Genomic DNA, 20,283 nt, shown 5'->3' with positions numbered 1-20,283 from the left:
TGAGTTATAGTCCCAGGACTGTAAAAATAAGCCATAAGTATTTTTTTATTATATATTGTTACTGAATACTTAAAAAAATTTGTTGTCACAAGGGCTATTTATTTATTTTATGCTACATGGATTCTCAAGAATCATTAAAACCCTATTTATCATTCAGAAAAAGGTCAATTTTAAAACAATTTTAAAAAATTCTTGTCAGGTATATTGTTGGTACTAACTCCAAGAAATTTATCTTAATGACGTAATCTCAAAGAACTTCTGCTGATTTGGGTTATCTTGGCGTTTTCATGTTTGGGTGGTTTGTTTGTTTCAAGTTGCCTACAGTGTTGTTCAGAACAAGCTAACAAGAAGTCAGAGTTGTCTATATGCTGGCTACTGTATAGAGGCTTTCTTGTAAGCCAGTTTTTGCAAACAGTCTGACATCAGAGTTAGTGTGTCCTGAATTCACACACTATCCGTGTGATGTGGTTTGAAGTAGTGTGGCAGCTGCTTTTTGGCACTTTTCTGAAAAGTTTTGTAGTACCTATTAGTTTTCTGGCTATTTTATTCTTAAACAAACAAACAAATCCCTATATTCAACCTCTGGTGTTTAGGGCTAATTATTTCAAAGTGCTGTAAGAATCCAGACAGCTGTTAGTGAAGGTTATACTAATGAACAGAAGATTAAACACTTTGCTTAAACAGACACCTCAGGGAGTGTAATCATGCCGTATATGTCCAGCATGTCCTGGAAGATGGAACAGTAGCTTGGTCTGTGATTAGTGACATTGCTATGCCATAAAAATGCATGAGGCATTTCTGACTACAAAATTGCCCTAAGAAAGATAAAAATTTCATTACTAATTTCTTTGGACAATGTAGTCTGTTCTGGAAACCGCTAGTATTTTGAGGTCTCATTGTAAGCATTATCCCTGTAAGATACTGAAAAACAGATTAGTGTGTTTAAAAAAAGCCAGCAGCAGCAAAAGTCTGAAGTATGTGCTAAAAATCCATGAGAGAAACCTTTGCTGTTTTCTAGTCCATTTCTCTTTTTGTTGCCAGAGACAACCAGGCAAAGTTCACATTACTAAACATAAAACTAGAAAAATTTATTACATACTTAGATTAGCAGAAGTAAATATTCCTGCATTAATTGAAATGCTGAAGATCAACAATGGAAATCTGACAACTGAAACTGTAACTCTGAAGTAATTAAATTAGTTAAAAGATTTCTCTAGTACTAAGGCAGATAACAAGTATGTAGCCATACCATAAAATTTTTCTACCTTTCTGAGTAGTCTTTTGCCAACTCATTAAAACAGAAAAGAGACAGTCATAAATATTTGACTCAAACATTGATTAAGTTCTCAAATTTAAAGAATTTCAGTGTAGAAAAATCAATGTTGCTATATAGAATTAACTTTAACCTGTCTTTTCATTACATATCTTATACTGTTATGTCCATTAATACTTAACCTTTCTCTTGTCATGAACAAATTTAAGTCTTTTTGCCAAGAGGAAAAGGCCTAGAGCAAGTTGGAGAACACTTGCTGCTTGTTCAGTGATACAAATTTGAGGGCAGCAACGTTTGGAAACAAATCAACCACTGGTAATGCCCCTCTCTCCAAGTGTTTCCCTGATTGACTAAGGACTGCTTATGAGAAAAAGAAGTTGCCAGACCTTTCATAATACTAAGTAGCTCAAATTAAAAATAAAAAAGTGGGTTTTTTTTCTCTACTTGAAAAGATTTTATATTGCTTATTGATTCCTAAACTTCAAGATTTACTAATATCATATGTGCTTGTGCATGGTGCACTGAGAAACAGTAACATTATTTTCTTTTTTTTGGAATTATGAAAACATTTCTGGGTAACAGGTTGCAGGCTGTAGATTTGGGCAGGGCTCTTGCAGACTGAGCAATGGCAGTTTTATGAGTTACAGCCTTCTTGCTGGGTGCTGATCTGTACATATGCTTTGTGTTTTACATTGTGTGTTGTATTTACATGGCAAGGTTGGGAGGCAGGGATGACTGCAGAGGTGGCCTCTGTGAGAAGAGGCCTCCCCCCTCATGCTGGACACAGCTGGCTCCAGCCAGCTCTAAAATGGACCTGCTGCTGCCCAAAGCTGAGCCACCCAGTGTAGCAGGTGGTGCCTCTGTGTTAAGGTATTTAAGAAAGGGTCAAAAATGCTGGGCAGCAGCTGTGAGAGAGAAAACTGTGAGAGGAACAACCCTGCAGATACTAAGGTCAATGAAGAAGGAGAGGGGGAGGTGTTTCAAATACTGGAGCAGATATTCCTCTGCATCCCATGGAGAAGACCACAGTGAAGAAAGTATTTTTCTGTGGCACATATGGGACCATGCTGGAGCAGATATCCACACAGTGGTCTTTGCAGGACCCTGTGCCAGAGCAGGTAGATATGCCCTGAAGGAAGCTGCAGCCCAAGCAGTAGCAAGCTGCTGGCAGGAATTTTGATCTGTGGATGATCTGTGCTGGAACAGTTTTTGCTGAAGTACTGTACCCTGCAGAAGGGACTGTTTTTGGAGCAGGGGAAGAATGTGAAGAGAAAAGAGCAGCAGAGATGAATTGTTACAAGCTGACCATAACCCCCTTTTTCCATCCCCTTTACACCACCTGGGAGAAAGGAGATAGAACAATTGGGAATGAAGGAGTGAAGTTGAGCCTGGGGAGGTGGTTTTAGTTTTGTCTTTGTTTCTTACCATCCTACTCTGTTTTTAGTTTGCAATACATGAAATTCATCGTCCTCAAGCCTGTATTCTCTGTGACAGTAAGTGGTAAATTATCAGACTCTCCTTAAGCCTTGTGCTTTTCCATCTTATTTCTTCCTGCTCCCGTGTTAAGGAGAGGGAGGGAGACAGTGACTGGGTGGGCATCTGGCAGCCAGCCAAGATCTACCTACAAGCCATTGTGAGAAAATGAGGTATCTTTTTAATCTGGTAGTTTAGTGACTTGGTTGCAATCCTTTCAGCAGGAAAGAAAGTTATTAGTCTTGTAGTGTTATCAGTATTGTAGTAATCAGCACTGAAGAAAAATGTGAAAATAATGTGAGACACAAGTGGGCTGAATATTTTAAATGAATTTTCTCAGAAATTTTGTGAGCCTGTAAAGCATGGTTTTGGTGTCTTTTAGTATCTATGTGGCAATGCTGTAATGAGCTTTCCTTCTGTGTTCTTATAACAATTGCTCTATGCTAAATCTGCTGTAGTTTGAATTATTTGGTTTATTGAAAAAAGCTGACATAAGCTTTGAAATAAACTTCAGTGTGAAGAAGTCTGGATGCTTAGCTTAGCCTGAGTTTTCTTGAAGGAAACCAGGTGACTTTGTTTTCTGTTTTCTATACGTTTTCTATCTCTTCCTGAGTGTATGTTATTATTTCAGTCAAGAAATGCAGAATCTATTTGTATTTCAAAGGATGAAATAGGAAAGTCATGTTTTGTCATTTTGTGGTCAGTAGTTAGCAAGTGGGAATTAACTGTGGCTTTTATCTAGATGCTGTTTATTTCTTTTCTCAGTTCATGTGCACGCAACTTAAATAAAATAAAGCTGTGTTTTGAATTCAGGCTGGTTGCTATTTTTCCCCTTCTTGTAAATTGCCTGTTTGGCAGAAAGAATTTAATTCAAATAACTTGGATTCTGGTTCTCAAATTTTTTTTCAAAGTTCCTGATCTTCCAAAGCTGCTGAATAATTACTTGTCTGTGAAAAAAATAGTGGCAGAATTCCTGAAAGGGAAGAGCTCTGACATGTTATCTTCATGAGTTACAGCAGTACATGCCAGAAAGTGCAGTACAAGTGAATGAAAAAATACACAGAATGATACCTTGATCCTCAGGCTAAATTAACCTACTCCAAATTACCTGTATTAAATCTGCCTTGGACACAATACTAGATAACTAAAAATTTCCCACTTGAAAGTGATTACTTAAGTATAATCTTAAATTTTATATATTTTTTTAATATTGGAAATTTCCAAACTGTTGAAATAAGTTGATTGAGAAGTCCTTCCTGTCTTTGTATTTCACTTTTTATGTGGATCTTTCTTACATGCAACTTGAACTTAATTGATTTTGTTTGTTTTCCTTCTGTCTCATAATTGAAGTAGAATTCTCTGCTTCTAGAATACTTATTACAACACTTTCCTCTAATTTTAAACAACTTAGTTTTGAAGATTTGCAAAAAAATTAATGTGAAGTAGTGGCATTGTGTAGAAATAGTGTTTCGTTCGTAGTGTTATGCCTGCTTTCTGGGTCTTCTATTTGAAGTGTATTAAAAAAAACACAACACAACAAAAGATAAAACAACCAGGAAGTGTCCATCTTGCATATTTTATAGATAGGTTTGACCTCTGTTTAAGTGATGGACACACAGTGATAGTTGAGAGTTGTGAATTAACTGTGGCCTATTCATTTTTTGTGGTTTTACAATGTCAAATATACTAGATTTCTAAAATTGTACTTTTTGTTTTAATTTACAGGTGTTACAACTTCAAGAAATACTGTGATCTATTTGAAGAACATCATTCATATAAACTTTTGTCTTGTGATACCTTTTTCTAAACTAGAATGGCTTTGAAAAAAACACCTAAACTACTCAAGAAATTATTTTTTCACTGGAAACTTTGGAAGTTTAGCATTATTGTGTTTGTCTTTCTGGTATTTTTATTTTTACTCCAAAGAGAAGTGGGTGTTCAAGATTTTAAAGATGAAGCAAGGATTGAGCCAGTTGCTGGAAAGAAAAGTCATGTATTAGGTCTCATGTTAAATGCTATGAACAATATCAAAGGTGCAAAGCCAAAAATGCAGATAAAAGCACCTGTTAGGCAAACTAAGATTCCTGGAGAGAGATACTGTTTGCCAGGACACTATACTCCAGTGGAACTGAAACCCTTTCTAGTTCGTCCTCTTCAAGATCCTAATGCTCCTGGAGCTTCTGGTAAAGCATTTAAAACCATCAACTTAAATTCAGAAGAACAGAAAGAAAAACAGCATGGAGAAGAAAAACATTGTTTTAATGCATTTGCAAGTGATAGGATTTCTTTACATAGAGATCTTGGACCAGACACTCGGCCTCCTGAGTATGTTGAAATGTGTATGTCCTGATAGTTGAGAAACTTGTCAGAAATGCAGACTGCAAGGTGATCTAAGTTCAGCCTTAGATGATACTCTAGGAAAGTCTCCTAGCTATACATAATGATTGACTGTGCATAATGATCCACAGTTCCAAAGCCAAGAATGTTTAGAAAGGTTCACTTCTTTAATGGTTTTGAACTCAAAGTAACTATATTTAAATAAGGTTTTCTGCTTTTGCTGTTTAAGCGACAATTTCTGAGTAACTTTCTGGAAGCCTGCTAAGGTTTACTTAGAAGAGAACTAGAAGTGTGTGTTAAACTTTTTTTCAAATAAAGCACCATCCCCTCACTTTTTTTTTCCCCCTTCAGTATTCAGTGTTAATAAAACCACCAGCATAATTTATTAAATTTGGAATAGTAAACTATTGAACAGTTTAGTATTGAACAGCGGAACATCTCATAAATCCGGTAGTATTAATAAATTTTAACAATGAGGAGTGTAGGACTTGGGTAGACTTGGTTTAGGTTATGAGCAGTATCTATCAGTGTCAGAGGTTATGACCAGTCTCTTATCAGTTGTCAGATTGTACGTTCTCAGCTATGTGTGTCAAAGTGACTAACCTTACTTAGCTGCTGCTGGCAGTAGGAACATCACATTATACATGTGTGTCTCACAATAACCCTTGCTTGAGGGTGAGCTTTTGCCTTTGTATTTTGTGAGGCAATGGCTATGATAATTACATTGGGAGTCTTCCAGTCTCCAAATTTGGCAGGCAATAAACAGTAAGTGTGCAGCTTATGAATACAGAAGCATTGCCTAGTAATCTTGACTTGCAATTGGATTTAAAGTTCTGTTCAGAATACATCAGTCTTGATACATCATCAGTATTTTGTATAGCTTCACCAGTTGGAGCACCTGCCTTTGCATTCCAAAACTCAGATAGAAAGTGGAGAAGTGGAAATACTTGGTGTCCATACTTATAAATAAACCTGTGTACTAGAAAGAACTGGGTTTCTTTTAAGAGTTTGAGTCAAAGCTTTTTATCCATTGTGTAATATTTGACACTTTCTAATCTACAGATGTATTGAACAAAAGTTTAAGCGTTGCCCACCATTGCCAACCACAAGTATTATCATAGTTTTTCATAATGAAGCATGGTCCACTCTGCTCAGAACTGTTCACAGCGCTATGTACACATCTCCTGCTGTGCTGCTAAAGGAGATTATTTTGGTGGATGATGCCAGTTCAGATGGTAAGAAGTCTTCCTATGTTCTCTTGATTTTTTAAAATTCATTTATTATTTATGACATGCTAGAATTGCAGGTTAAAAGTGGATATCTCTTTACCACAATTGACACATATAATAGTATTCTAAGTGGGTTTGTTCCTTTTTCTACAAAACATAAAAGAGTTGTCCTATTTTATTTTTTTTTTATAACGTAGTCAAATGTGAAATTCTCGTCATCTAAAAGGTTTTTAAACCTCATTTCTGATTGTTGATTTCTGGTGCTGCTTAAGCTACATAAGTAGTTGCATGACAAGTAGCTCTGTAATTTGTGCTTGAAACCAATTACACTTCACAGAACAAAGTATCCAAGCATAATCAGCCAATACTTGTAGTTATTTACATTTTATCATAGTGATTGTGTTTATGCAGGTTAATTTTATTAATATAAAGGAAAATGTATTTCCAAGAAAGCAAAATCATTTGATGGAAGAATAATGTTTGATACGCAAGCTGATTGCCAAATGATGAATGTATACTGCAAGGTCAAAAAAACTTTATATGCTTAGTTTTAGATGAACATGTCTATACATACTTGCTTACATTATTATATTTACACTTTTGGAAAGACTTTTAGTATACTGACACACTTGGGTGTGAAGCACGTTCAGCAGTACATTTTAATACTAAGAATGGGCAGAGGAAGGAAGGTAATGAGGGATGTTTGATGAGGGATGTGTGGTTGTTTCTTAAATTTTGCACATTTAAATAATTTTTATATAGCTTCTGGTGCTGTTGTAAATATTGTAGCCTTTGAATGTGCTGTTATTAGGGGAAAAAATGTCATGTTCTTGAATATGTAAGTATGTGACATGTTTGCTCTGAAATGGATTTTGGATTGGTATTCAAACTGCTAATACTTCAGAAGAGATGTAGTAGCATATATCCTCTCTCTTTTAGGATATTGTTAGTGTTCCATCCCGTTTTTTGCCGATCACCTCTTTCAACACCCCCAACCCCCCAAAAATTCTCTCCCTAAAAATAGTGCTCAACAGTCAGGAACTGTTTATGGCTTTGATGTCAAGATAATTCCTGGGATTAGTATTAATTGTTTATCTTGTTAGTTTAGTAATGTAAAATTTTAGGCAGTGGAATGTATATACACTGAATATCCTGAAATTTATTTCTCTTTCTAGAATACTTGCATGATAAACTAGATGAGTATGTGAAACAATTTCAAATAGTTAAAGTAGTCCGTCAAAAGGAAAGGAAAGGTCTGATCACTGCACGGTTGTTGGGAGCTTCAGTAGCAACAGGAGAGACCCTTACCTTTCTGGATGCTCATTGTAAGTGTAACCTGTAACCATGCCAGGTCTGGTTGAACGTTGTTGTCTTTGATTGAATGTTGCCTTGTTTTTATGAATTATAAACATTAGCAGTGTATCATCTTTCCTATTGCTATATTGTATTATTGAAAGTATAATTTGCAGTGCTGTTTAAAAGCAGTACATACTGACTTGCTGTGGCCGTATTAAAATATTCCTTTGTACTACTTTATAGCCAAGAAAAAATTCAGTGTTTATTCCCATTTTCTCCATAGGTGAATGCTTTTATGGCTGGTTAGAGCCATTATTGGCAAGAATAGCTGAGAACCCTGTTGCTGTTGTAAGTCCTGATATTGCTTCTATAGATCTCAATACTTTTGAATTCAGTAAACCATCTCCTTATGGGCATAGCCACAACAGAGGAAATTTTGATTGGAGTTTGCAATTTGGATGGGAATCCCTCCCTAAACATGAAAATAAAAGAAGAAAAGATGAAACCTATCCAATTAGGTAAGCATAATTTGAGTAATATTTTAAATGCTTCAGTTTTCCTGTTTTGGTTTTGGTGTTTGGTTTTTGTTGGTGTTTTTGGTTTTTTGTTGTTTTTGTTGTTGTTTTTTTCAAACAGCAGTTTGTAAATGAACTAGTTCTTCAGATGAGTATGATCAGAAGTTTTAGCATCTTGGGATGATTTTTATAATACTTTCTTTAGGAACCACATTGTAACTTAAGTCTTTCATAAAAATATAGCCTTCTTAAGACAGTAATTGCTCTGCATTACCTTTTTTCTACATGTACTAGGAACATAATAAGCAATTCCTATATAACTTTTTTCATCAGGAGGGAGCAAGAGGATTATAAACAGTGCTTGTCAGACACAGTATCACAGATTTAGGTCCCCATTCATCATCCTTGAAAGGATGACAACAAAGATTCAGAGCACCAAAATACCAAACTGTTGCAGTGGTGCCTTTGATGATGATTGTACGTGCTTTGGCCTTAGACAGATTACTGGTCTAGAGGACTAATAGCTTTGTTATTTTTTCTAATGCTGTGTTTTATACTATCAGTCATTAGTTTAAAGCAGTTGTTAATAAATGACAACAAAAAATTCTAATTATAGTGTAATCTGTGCCAGGAAAATGTATCAATGTAGAGAAACACTGACAAATGCAGGGAAGCTTCTAGAACAGCTGTACCATGTTTTTACATCTAGATTAACAAAAAATACCCCAAAAAATGTATTATAATCCCTTCTTCAGTAAATTTCTGTTTTTGCAGAACACCTACTTTTGCTGGAGGTCTCTTTTCAATATCAAAAGACTACTTTGAACACATTGGGAGCTACGATGAAGAAATGGAAATATGGGGAGGTGAAAACATAGAAATGTCTTTCAGAGTAAGTTTAGCTGCTTAACTAGCAGTGATCTGTACACTGTGTAGAGAATTTTTGAGGTCAAATTAGTATTAGAACTTGACTTCTCTGCTGAACCAGCCAATTAGGACATGGAAAATGAATTACTAATGACTTCTCACATAAACTACAAACATGTTCACTGAACTGATTTTTTTTTAATTTTTCTAAATGTGTTTAGTGTTGATAGCTGAAATGTTCATTTCCACAGTTTATCAGATTAGGAAGTTCTCTTGTGGGATGCCTGATAAACGCACTCTTGCTTGTGGTTTGGGGCTGTTTCTGGTGAACAATAACATTACTGAATTGTTTTCCACCCTCTTAATTCTAATTGCAGTGCACTTACACAAAAAATGTTATTATTAGGTATGGCAATGTGGTGGACAGTTGGAGATCATGCCTTGCTCTGTTGTTGGCCATGTCTTTCGCAGCAAGAGTCCACATACTTTCCCAAAAGGTACTCAAGTGATCACACGTAATCAAGTCCGCCTTGCAGAAGTCTGGATGGATGAATATAAAGAAATATTTTACCGAAGAAACACAGAAGCAGCAAAAATAGTGAAACAAGTAGGTAGATGTGGTGGTGGTATAAGAAATCACATTTGCTGCATTGAGAACTTTGGTGAGCAAAAATTATTTACTGGCAATGTAAGGATGCTAGATTTTTTACTTATAAGTTTGTTTAATGCTATAGCCCCAAAACCCAGGAAAAACTTAAGTGTTCAGGTAGTGGCAGTGTTTTGGGTGGTGGTTTTTTTGATTGGTAGGGTTTTTTCATACGTTCTCTAAAATCCTGGCTTGTTTGAATTGAACAGCTACTGGAACTACCAGAAGAGCATGTGAGAAGCTACTGAGCACAGAAAACGCAAACTAACTTGGAGTGAGAAATATATTGTCTCATTAGTCTCACTGTGCTTGGTATTTTTACTTAAAAAGCAGGTTTTGTTGTCCTTTAGCTTTAGTATAAAGCTTATTCAATTATAGATATCCACACTGTCTCTATCTGCTTAAAACCTTAGGTTAGATACAGGGGGATTGTGAGTTGGTTTATTTATTTTTTTGAAGTGTTCTGGAAGTTTGGTCTTTCACCAGCTGGAATCTAGAGTTTTCTTTGAAAAACTTTTTTTTTCTCCTTTTGATATTTTTTTTGTGAATATTGTGTCACAAATAGTGTTCGATTTCTTAAGCATATTTAGCAGCTAGACAGTTTTGACTGGGAGATTCTGCATTGTACTGACTAGTATGTTAATGCAATTCATTGTTTCAGCTCACTCTTTTTTAGCGAGATCAGTTAGCTTTTTATAGCTGTCATCAGTGTACTTTCTCCATGACACTGTGTTAAAACCCTCTTGGGACTAAGGGTACTTCTGTTATTTCCATGTTGCAGTGTATTTTTCTTGCATGTACTTTGAAAGGCTGCAGGCAGGATGTCAGTTGGTGTTACAATCCTGAAAACCAAACAGCACTAACTGTAATAGTAAGATACTAAAAAAAACCCAAAATGAAGTTTAAAACTTAAGTGCTATAATGCAGGATATCATAGATTCGTAAGTACAAAATTTGTGTTAGTAATATTAGCATATTTCTCTTCCATCCTTCCTTACTTTCTTTCCTCTAACAGAAAACATTTGGAGACATCTCAAAAAGACTTGATTTAAGGCAGCGTCTGCAGTGTAAAAATTTTACCTGGTATCTCGCTAATGTTTATCCAGAAGCATATGTGCCAGACCTGAATCCTTTGTTTTCTGGATATGTAAGTTCACTTTTTTCTATAATCTCCTGTAATCCAGGAAACCATTTACATTTCAGCTATCATTAATTGCTCTGGGGGCTTCTGTGGCTACTCTGGAGAAAGAATCTCTTCTGTGTAGCTTTGCTATTTGAATATTTTATAGCTTTGTCAACGGTGATATGAAGTTGAAGCAAAGCTGCTTAATAACCAACAGTAGACTCACTTACGGGGTCGTGCAGCCTGCACATGGTGCACCATAGGCACCATTCTGCCCAGCCCTAACAGTTAAAATGACACAGGAGTACTAAGCCAGTGGTGAGAGATTTCCTGAATTATCAAGGTAAATTTACCTTTATATACTAAGAAGTCTGAGAGTTGATGTTAATGAGGAAAGCTGGACAGTGGTTTGCTTCTCAGAATTAGGTTTGTGATGAGGAAAATGTCTGTTTATAGTTGTAAGTATTTTTTTTAAAGATGGTTGCATTTTCCTGCCAAATAACTTGCATTGCTAAAACCTGGCAAAATATTAGACAACTAATAATTCTTAGCTTGAGGTGAATGTGAATGTTTAGCACTTCCATTTCCTTCAAGTTTGAGTGTTTTATGTGTATCTGTTCAAACTGTAATTTGAATAAAAGTAACCTTGTATACCAGTAGCCTAATAATTTACAGTATGTGGCTGTAGATAACTATAATGCAGTTACTGAGCTTTTGGGTTGGAAATATTAATTCTGAGAGACCAGGATTTATAGATTTGAGCATAGCAGAAAGTAAAAAATAAACTAACAGCTGTAATTGTTGTTAGGACAAAGGTTAGTTTTGTATGCTAGTGAGACAGTTGAATTTTTTATTGTCCCCATTGACCTCCTTTTTTTTTTTCTGGTAATACCTTTTCTTTAGTTAAAGAACATAGGTAACCATATGTGCCTGGATGTTGGTGAGAATAACCATGGTGGCAAACCCTTGATTATGTATTCTTGTCATGGACTCGGAGGAAATCAGGTAAATTATTTGTTACCTAATTTTTATTATCTGTTCTGCTGTAACTCTACCATATTAAAGCTTTTCATTTAGAGAAATGGGCTCATTTTTAACATGCAACTTCTCTCTCTTTTTTTTTGAGTTAGTTCCTATATAATTGTTCAAGGAAAATTTCCTTCTGCTCTTACTGTTGTGTCCCACTTCCAGCATTGTATGTTCAGCTTACTGATTCAGATTTTTAACACAATTGCACTGCTTCACTTGACTTCTCCTTTCTGTGCAAAACCTTTTAATCCTACCCTCACTATTTTCTTGTGTTGTCTTCTTAATTTTTCCTTTCCTTATGCTTCCTCCTGTTGCTTCTTTCTCTGCCACCAGGACTTACACTGTCAAGGAAGATGTTGGTGGGAATCCGGCCAATGGGAGACCAAGTGGCCAGGCCCAAGCCACCTTCCCTATCATGCTTGCAGCCTCATAGTGCGAGGTCAAAGTGGTCTATCCTCTACTGACTAAAGCAAGTGAATAAAATTATTGGATTTGTCCAAGAAGAGCTCTCTTTGATGACTAGCTCTTGGAGGCAGCAATGGTGCTCTGTTTCTTTTACAGTATGATTTGCAATAGATGTCAGATGCTGAATCCTTTAGGCACTACTGTAATACTCATAAAAGTAACATCTCCTTCCCTGCACAGAAATGAACATGAACACTTCTCTGTTGCCTTAAAGAGTTTCTTGAGAAACAAAGTTTAACTGTAGATCCTTAGTAACTAAAGGTCAACAAAGGTTTAAAAGTTTTTGTTGGAATCTAGTTGTAATTTTTCTTTAAAAAAACAAACAAACTTCGATCTTAAAAGCCATCCACTGATGGCACTGTAAAAACTCCTAGTTTGTTGTTGCTTTCCCAACAAATTATTGTGGGACATGGAATACTGTCTAGATTAACAGTGACCCTGTTATTTTTGCTTCTTAAGAGTACTGAACATTTTAAAAAACTTCTGTTGTGGATTAATACTGTATTAGCCTTTTTGTGTTGTAATTAATACAGGAACACTGTACCAAGACATTGTATTAAGAGGTCTGCTGTATGCTTCTATTGTCATCTCTCTCTCTAAGTTATCTTGGACTGTACTAAAAACTCCATGCTTTCAAGGGTTGCAGTTTTTCCTCCTACCATAAAATAACAGTCTGAATGCCTTTAAATGCCAGCCTTCAGAGAATTTTAATACAGGTTGTACTGATAATACTGAGGAGTTGTGCATATTTGCTTATTTAACCCTTCTCATTACAATTCTCTGTTTTCAGTTTTATTATATTCTTTGCCAGACTTTAGCAGTGTAGGCTGAAATTTTCCATGCAATGTGTCTTCTTCATCCATGTATTTGAGATAGGAGAAGGGAGAACTGTTTGTCAGTTTTGTACATCAATTGCTTATAATTCTTCTTTTTTAGAATATTCTGGGGCTCAGAACATGTCCATCTCAATACCCAAAATTAATGGACTTTTAAACCTAACTTTCAAGTCATATTTTCAGACTCGCAGAGATTTTGGAGTTCAAAAAATAAATCCTAACAAATTATGTCAGATCAGCAGATTTAGAGTAAATTATGTCCAAGTGCTAAGTGACTAAGCAGGTCAAGGTCACTCCTATCAGTACCTCTTTCAAGGAGTAATGTTGGGTGCAGAGACTTAGGAGTTAGATGCCTGTTTGCTCCTCAGTGCTCTTCCCATTGGTGCTAAGGCAGGGAGGAGATGGAAACTGACCAATTGGATAGATAGTTGAAAGCCACAGGGAGCTAACAGCTGGTCAAAGGAAAGATATGGTGAAGAAGACTGTCATACAGATCCAAGAAACAGTGATAATGGGATGTAAGGATAGGAACTCAGGGAGAAAAAGAACAGATCAGGATGGTACGGTAGGATGAAAGGTATGAAAGGACAGCTCTGTTTGTAGCTGTTAGAATTAAATACTTGTTAAGACCTGAATTATAGCCTAGAATTCCTGAGCCTTAAGAATACTCTGCTGTCTGAAAATAATGGTAAAATTCACTGACAGAACATGTGCTTATATAACTTTCTAATGGCTAGCTCACAGGAGAACATATCAGCATCCCATTGCTAGTATTTGTTTACATCAAGCAGCAAAAGCTGATGCATGGCAATCAGTATTGTTGTGACATGTGATGGATTTTTTGTTTTGGTTGCTCTGATACAAAACAAAATCCAGCAACAAAAACTGAACTAATTTTTTTAAAGCTAGAAAATAGCAAAAATTTGAGTTATCCAGTTTTTCTCCTTAAGTTATTTGTGATTTCCTGGGGGAGCAAACAATGAGATCCTGCATCATAATGCATATGCAACAAGTGTCACTTGCAATTTATACATTCCAATACTTCTAAATATATTCCATTGTATTAGCTAAAAATGCTTATGGTTTTGTAAACATTTTTAAAGTTTGTATGCTGAAATCAGAAAAATGATTGTGTAGTCTGAAATTGTTGATAACAAAAGAAATCTATTTCTTTGTGTATTGGAATTTCAAAGTGTTAAATGCTGTTTGTATTTACATACTGAAATTTTAAAACATTATTTAAATAGTACTTTGAATATTCTGCACACCATGAAATCCGACATAACATTCAGAAGGAGCTGTGCCTTCGTGCCTCTGAGGGACCCGTGCAGCTTGGCGAGTGTAACTACAAAGGCCAGAAAACCTTTGCTGCTGGAGAAGAGCAGTGGCTGCACCAAAAGGTATTTGTTCTGCACAGTGAATTGGTGTCTTTATCAGTGATCTTCTCCTCAAGTAAATTTTGTATTTCTGATAAAAGAGAAAACTCCAACAAAACAAAATTCTGAAGCCAAAAAGGAGCAGGTTTATTTCTGGGAGGGGAAATGTAGATAATTTCAGTTACCCAACCGAAACTTGACGATTTTGCTATTTTAAATGTCACTTACAAAACCAGTTGATAGCCTTTAGTGTGTGTGTCTGGGCATCTATCTGGAATTCAATCAAAATGTTTTGTATCCCTTAAAGTATTTTTTTAAACATTTCCTAACTAACCAAGTTGACACTTGAATAGTACTCACATTCATTTATTAGGGCCCCCTCTGCACTACCTGTATGACCTCACTTTTTTAACAACATTAAACTTGGGAAAAAACAAAGTGGGGAGGAAATACCATACTCATTGTTTTTTCACATTCTTTTTTTTTATTCTTTCCCCTCCTTTTTTACCTACTTTAGGATCAAACTCTGTACAATGCAGCACTGAATATGTGTCTTACAGGAGATGGAGAGCATCCAAGTTTGGCATCCTGTAATCCATCAGACCCCTTCCAGAAGTGGATTTTTGGCCAGAACAATTAAGATTTTATATTTAGAGGCCAAGAACATTTTATTGAAAGAAAAGATCCATTCTAAACTGTGGCCATATATGTATACACCTTATTTAACTGATGCATACTTTAAATGCAAAATGTTTAAACACTTTATTTTCCATCTTATCTAAACTGGATGTAAAATGTGTCATCATAGACTCCCTAGGAGTCTGTTATACCAAAGATGATTGAGGTCCCAATTAAGAAAAATGTTTACAATATTTCTGTTACAGGACTTTAAATGTTGCCTCTTGATTCATGGATCCTGTAGTTCTCTTTCACTCTGGGGACTGTATGTATATTGTTTTTCCACATATTGTATGTACTTCTTAAGAAGACTAGTTTTCTCTGTAGAGCTATGAGACATTGCTTTATATGTATATTTTCATGCTCAATCAGTTAACTTCATTTATTTTTTTTAATCATTTACTTAATGAACTTTTCTCAGTATTTTTTAAGTTCCCTCACTTGAAAAAGCCACATCCTCTACCACACCGTGCTGAGCTTTTAGCAAGTCAATTCTGTTGTAGAAGAAAAAAAAAACTTACTGAAATATGGATGTGATTATTTTAATGGAAAATTTGCTTATTCTAAAATGAATCTCCTTTTATTTAGCCAAAGCTTTTTGTAGAGGTTTTTTTTACATTTCATGAGCTTTAACCTTTATCACAAAGGGATATTGTTACAATTTCCAAGCTACTTAACATTAACACATTTTCCAGAATTTTGTTCATTATTGCTTTTTAATGAGATGTTGCCTACTAAATCCACTTTTTTTTTCTACCTTTTAGTCATTTATACAGTGTTTATCTAACAGGTTTCTAATGTTATCTGTACAGAATTTCTTGTACAAACTCTTGAATATTGATTTTTTTTTCTTGTTGTTGCTGTTTTCCCTTTTACAAAGAACTGACCTCAGTTTTATCAGTCCAAGTGAGACCGTGGCCTTCCTAACTATTCTGCTACAGAATACAGTAGGGCAAGAAGACCAGACCTAGTCAGATGCAGCTAATAATACTTAGCATTTTAGGAAATGCTTAGTATTTCCTTTAAGTACTGTACTCATAAGAGCAGAGAGAGGAAGGAAAAAGTCATGGCTGCCAAAAGGAAAGAAAATTAAAATTTTTAAGTGAAGGCAGAGAAAAATATTTGGCTGTATGATCAAATATAAAGCTGAGGATAAGTTTGAAGAGGTGGGAATTAATGGTTGAATAGGAGAAAATACACTTATAATAAATTTTTTTCCTTTTGTCCTGTTAAATAAATAATATCATTACAAAGAAATGGTAATTTATCTACAGAGTCTGTTGGGTGGGTGGATGGATGATGTTGTGGGTTTTTTTATTTCTAATGGAGGGAGGGAGCCTATCTTTGTTTAACTTAACAGTCTCTGACTACTGAGTTCAGCTTCTGAAGAAAAGCAAGAAGAAATCCTTTCAGTAGTTCTAAGTTATCTGGAAGACAGCAAGTGAACAAGCAAGACCAGCGAGAACTTGTCAGAAGCAGTAAGATAAGCTTATTTCTTTTTCTGGCTTTATAATAATGCCTTTCAGTCGTGTCTTGGCTTCCATAAGGCTTTTGGTGACACCTGTGAGAATATCCTATGAAGTTAAACCTGAATGACTTCGATTAACTTGCTGCAGTGTGGATATATATTGTAGAAAAGACTGCCCTGGGAAGGGTTACTAATGCCACTGTGAAACTGGAAGGCTGTATCAAATGGCAGTGCACAAAGATTTGCCTGTGCCCTCTGATAAACATTCCCATAAATCAGTAATGGAATACATAGTATTCTTGTTATTTTTGCAGATCAAACCAGTATCAGGAGGGCTACAAATGCTTTTGACAAACTGAAGGAGTTTAGGAAAAAACAGGATGCAGGTCAATGACAAGATTCTTCAGAAAACATCAGGAGAGGATGGGAGATAACCTGGATATCAGCTGTACTATGTTGACCCTCAGGTATGAAATGGAAACCAAGTGTTCAAGGAACTTGTTCCAGAAGACAAGGTATTTAGTATGACTGTTTAAAAGGATTTGAGTTCTCTTACGTCCTACTTCATACTATACAGCAAATGCATTGAATCATAGAATCATAGAATGCCAGGTTGGAAGGGACCTCAAGGATCATCTGGTCCAACCTTTCTATATATTACTATAGTTTATATGAGATGGCTCAGCACCCTGTCAGGCTGAGACTTAAAACTGTCCAGTGTGGGGGAATCTACCACTTGCCTTGGGAGACTATTCCAATCTTTGACTGTCTTCATGTTGAAAAATTTACCTCTTGTGTCGAATCGGATTCTCACCGGGAGCAACTTCTGTGCCCATTACCCTTTGTCTTTTCCATGTGACTCCTTTTAAACAGAGTCTCCATCTTCTTGGTAGCCACCCTTTAAGTACTGGAACTTGTCAAGGCTGAACAAACCTAGTTTTCTCAGCCTCTCCTCATGTGGCAGGTTCCCCAGTCCTCTGATCATCTTTGTGGCCCTTCTCTGGACCCTCTCCAGCCTGTCTGCGTCTTTCTTGTATAGCAGGGACCAAAACTGAAGGCAGTGCTCTAGGTGTGGTCTGACAAGCTCCAAGTAGAGTGGGACAATGACTTCTTTACGTCTGCTGGTGATGCCCTTGTTGATGTAGCCCTGCATCCTGTTGGCTTTCTTTGCTGTTGCAGCCCACTGTTCACTCATGTTGAGCAATCTTAATCATCCATCTATTTTGGGGCAAAAGGAAACCTCTGTTACAATCAGGATGGTTTTCATGCTGGCTTATATTAGTTTAAATGCAAAGATAACTTCATTTTTGGATTATCAATGTCTCTTTTCTCCCTAACTGTTTAGGAAGTCAGCCAGAATATTGCTTCCACTAGATGTATGCAGTGGCATAAGTTAAAGGCTTAAGTGCATTTTATTTTTTTTTTTAAATATGGAAGGTAAGACAGCCAGACAGGGTGTGTGGGACTCAACAGTCATAAGTTAATACATATACCACACTCTGAGTGTTTTTTTGGCTTGTTAAAATTTACTTCATCATGACATTGCTGTTCTGAATGTCTTTCATAAAATTTTTGTTGGAAATGCCCATTTTTATTTTTGAAACAATTTATTTTCTTAACTGGAGTAAAACAGGTATCTGTTCTGCTTCTGGTTCCCCAGGATTCCTTGACCTAATTTTTGCATTTGTGGGGGATCTAGATCCTTTATGACCACCCACTGCTGTGGTGAAAGGTAGCAAGACCTCTCTCTGTAGTTTGCATAGTTAATGGGATTGCTCTGCAGGTCTTAAAAATCTCAGCTGTCTAACAAACGTATACGGTGAATTAGCAAGAAACACCGATTCATTCTACTGGTGTTTCACTGAATGTTCTCTGAAGCCAGTACAGTTTCTGTGAAAATACTTTTCTTTCTCTCTCATCATTCTTGACCAGCTCCAGCTATTGTGTTGAGATAAGGCTACACATTTTCACAGATTCTTACAATAATTGTGATTTTTTATTATTTTCAAGCTGACAGAATGGAATACTTTATGTACTAAGTTATAATTTTGTAGCTAATATTACTAGACTCTAAAGACAGCCAAAGGTAAATCCTTTCTTGCCCATAATGTCTTAAATATTATTAAGTTAGTAGGTGTTGAACTTCCAGGAATGAGTATCTGATACTTGGATTCATGAAGGAGAAATATACATGGTAGTGTCTGGTATAAGAAGGGAACACCTGCAGTAGTATGAGGGATTGGGTGACCGAGTATAACAGCAAAGGCAACAGAATTTGTCCAGGAAAGAGGCTTAGGGGGGAGGACAGAAGTTAAGTGGAAAAAAATGCAGGTCCTAAAACAGGAGCTTGGGGTGCTGTTCTCCCTGGTCCTCTAATTAATTTTCAAAAGAGACTGGAATGTGTAACAAGAGGAAAAAGGAATAAGGGAATGATAAAGCTAGTGAGCTCAGGGCGAGTCATGGCTGCTACCTGCCTGTCTAGGTAACTGGAAATTAAGAGCTCAAGGCCACCTATTGACTTACTCAAGACCTGTGGCTTAAGTGTAGACTGGCAGTGTTTTGCTGGCTATGGAACAAAAATTGGTTCCTGTGGGTTGGCTGAGCTGCCTAAAAGCTGACCTTTGACTTTAGCTCTGCCATGAGCTGATGCAGAAGCAGTGCTAATTGTTGGCAACAACTTGGAGCAAGAAAGATGGTGTTTGGGGGGGAAAATGAAGACCACGCAAGGGCCAAAGAAGATGAGGGGCACCCTGTTCCTTTGATGTGAAAAGGGCAAGAAGCAGAGTGGTGGCCAGAAAGGTAATGTGCAGCTGCAGTGTGCATTTCAAATAATTGCTTGGTGCTGGAGTCAAAAGCCCAAAGGGAAACTTTAGAAGAAACAGAACTAAAAATGCTGTTAGCATGGTGATTTCTAGTGGAAGATCTCTTTTGCAAAGGCTGGTTCGCCATTATCCACAGCTTGTAGCACTCAAACCAGTGAAACACAAATGTGTAAATAGTGTCCCTGCAGTCTGCCTGCACCGTGCATTTTGCGGTGTGCCTATAAAACTAAGCCATACAGAAAAAAGCTTGTGCAAGCTAAATCCCATTTTAGTATCAGAAACCAAGGAACAGTTGTTGCATAATCCAAAACAAACAGAAGAGAAATAATTAATTTATGGTTGAGGGTCCTGTATCACCACACCTTAACCAGCTTAAAATCAGTGGAATTTTCCCTTGGGCTACACTCCACTTTGGATCATGTCTCCCTCCCTCCAGAGCAGCTTTCTTTCTCAGTAGCAGGAATTTTCTCTCGAAATGTCAGTTGAAAATATTTAGCTTTGCTCCCTCAGCAAATATCTTCATTTGTTCCACTATGACATCGTGGTCATACTACACCAAAACATGTAAATCATAATAAGCCTTTATTCTCCTTTAGGCTAATATCTGATTAATTTTTTAATTATTTTTTTTTTAAATGTTGGATTATGTGTCTAAAAACTGACTAAAACATCTTCAAGTGCCTCACGTTATCTCTAGCTCTTCTGGGTGTTGCAGACATTCATGTAAGTAGCATCAAGTTTGTTGCAGTTGGTTCTCTGGCTCTTTTACTGCCTTTTTTTTAAATTTAAAGCACTTTCAGAATGGTATTATGGTCTTCTCTTCCCCTTCTTTTTGGAGAGGAAAAAAAAA

General features: G+C 36.3%; 1 protein-coding gene across 1 annotated transcript; it reads left to right on the top strand.

Moving 5' to 3' along the window:
- The first annotated feature begins 4,559 nt into the window (after positions 1–4,559).
- GALNT3 (polypeptide N-acetylgalactosaminyltransferase 3) lies at positions 4,560–15,231 on the top strand. The gene is made up of 10 exons (XM_051623170.1): positions 4,560–5,071; positions 6,146–6,318; positions 7,488–7,637; positions 7,892–8,126; positions 8,898–9,015; positions 9,397–9,597; positions 10,652–10,783; positions 11,663–11,764; positions 14,337–14,489; positions 14,983–15,231. The coding sequence occupies exons 1-10, from the start codon at positions 4,560–4,562 to the stop codon at positions 15,103–15,105; spliced, it is 1,899 nt and encodes a 632-aa protein (XP_051479130.1). The 3' UTR covers positions 15,106–15,231.
- The last annotated feature ends 5,052 nt before the right edge of the window (positions 15,232–20,283 follow it).

Source organism: Apus apus, chromosome 6 (genome assembly GCF_020740795.1).
Source record: "Apus apus isolate bApuApu2 chromosome 6, bApuApu2.pri.cur, whole genome shotgun sequence".
NCBI lineage: Eukaryota > Metazoa > Chordata > Aves > Apodiformes > Apodidae > Apus > Apus apus.
Note: the sequence above shows the minus strand (reverse complement) of the source record. Positions and strands in the feature narration are given on the sequence as shown.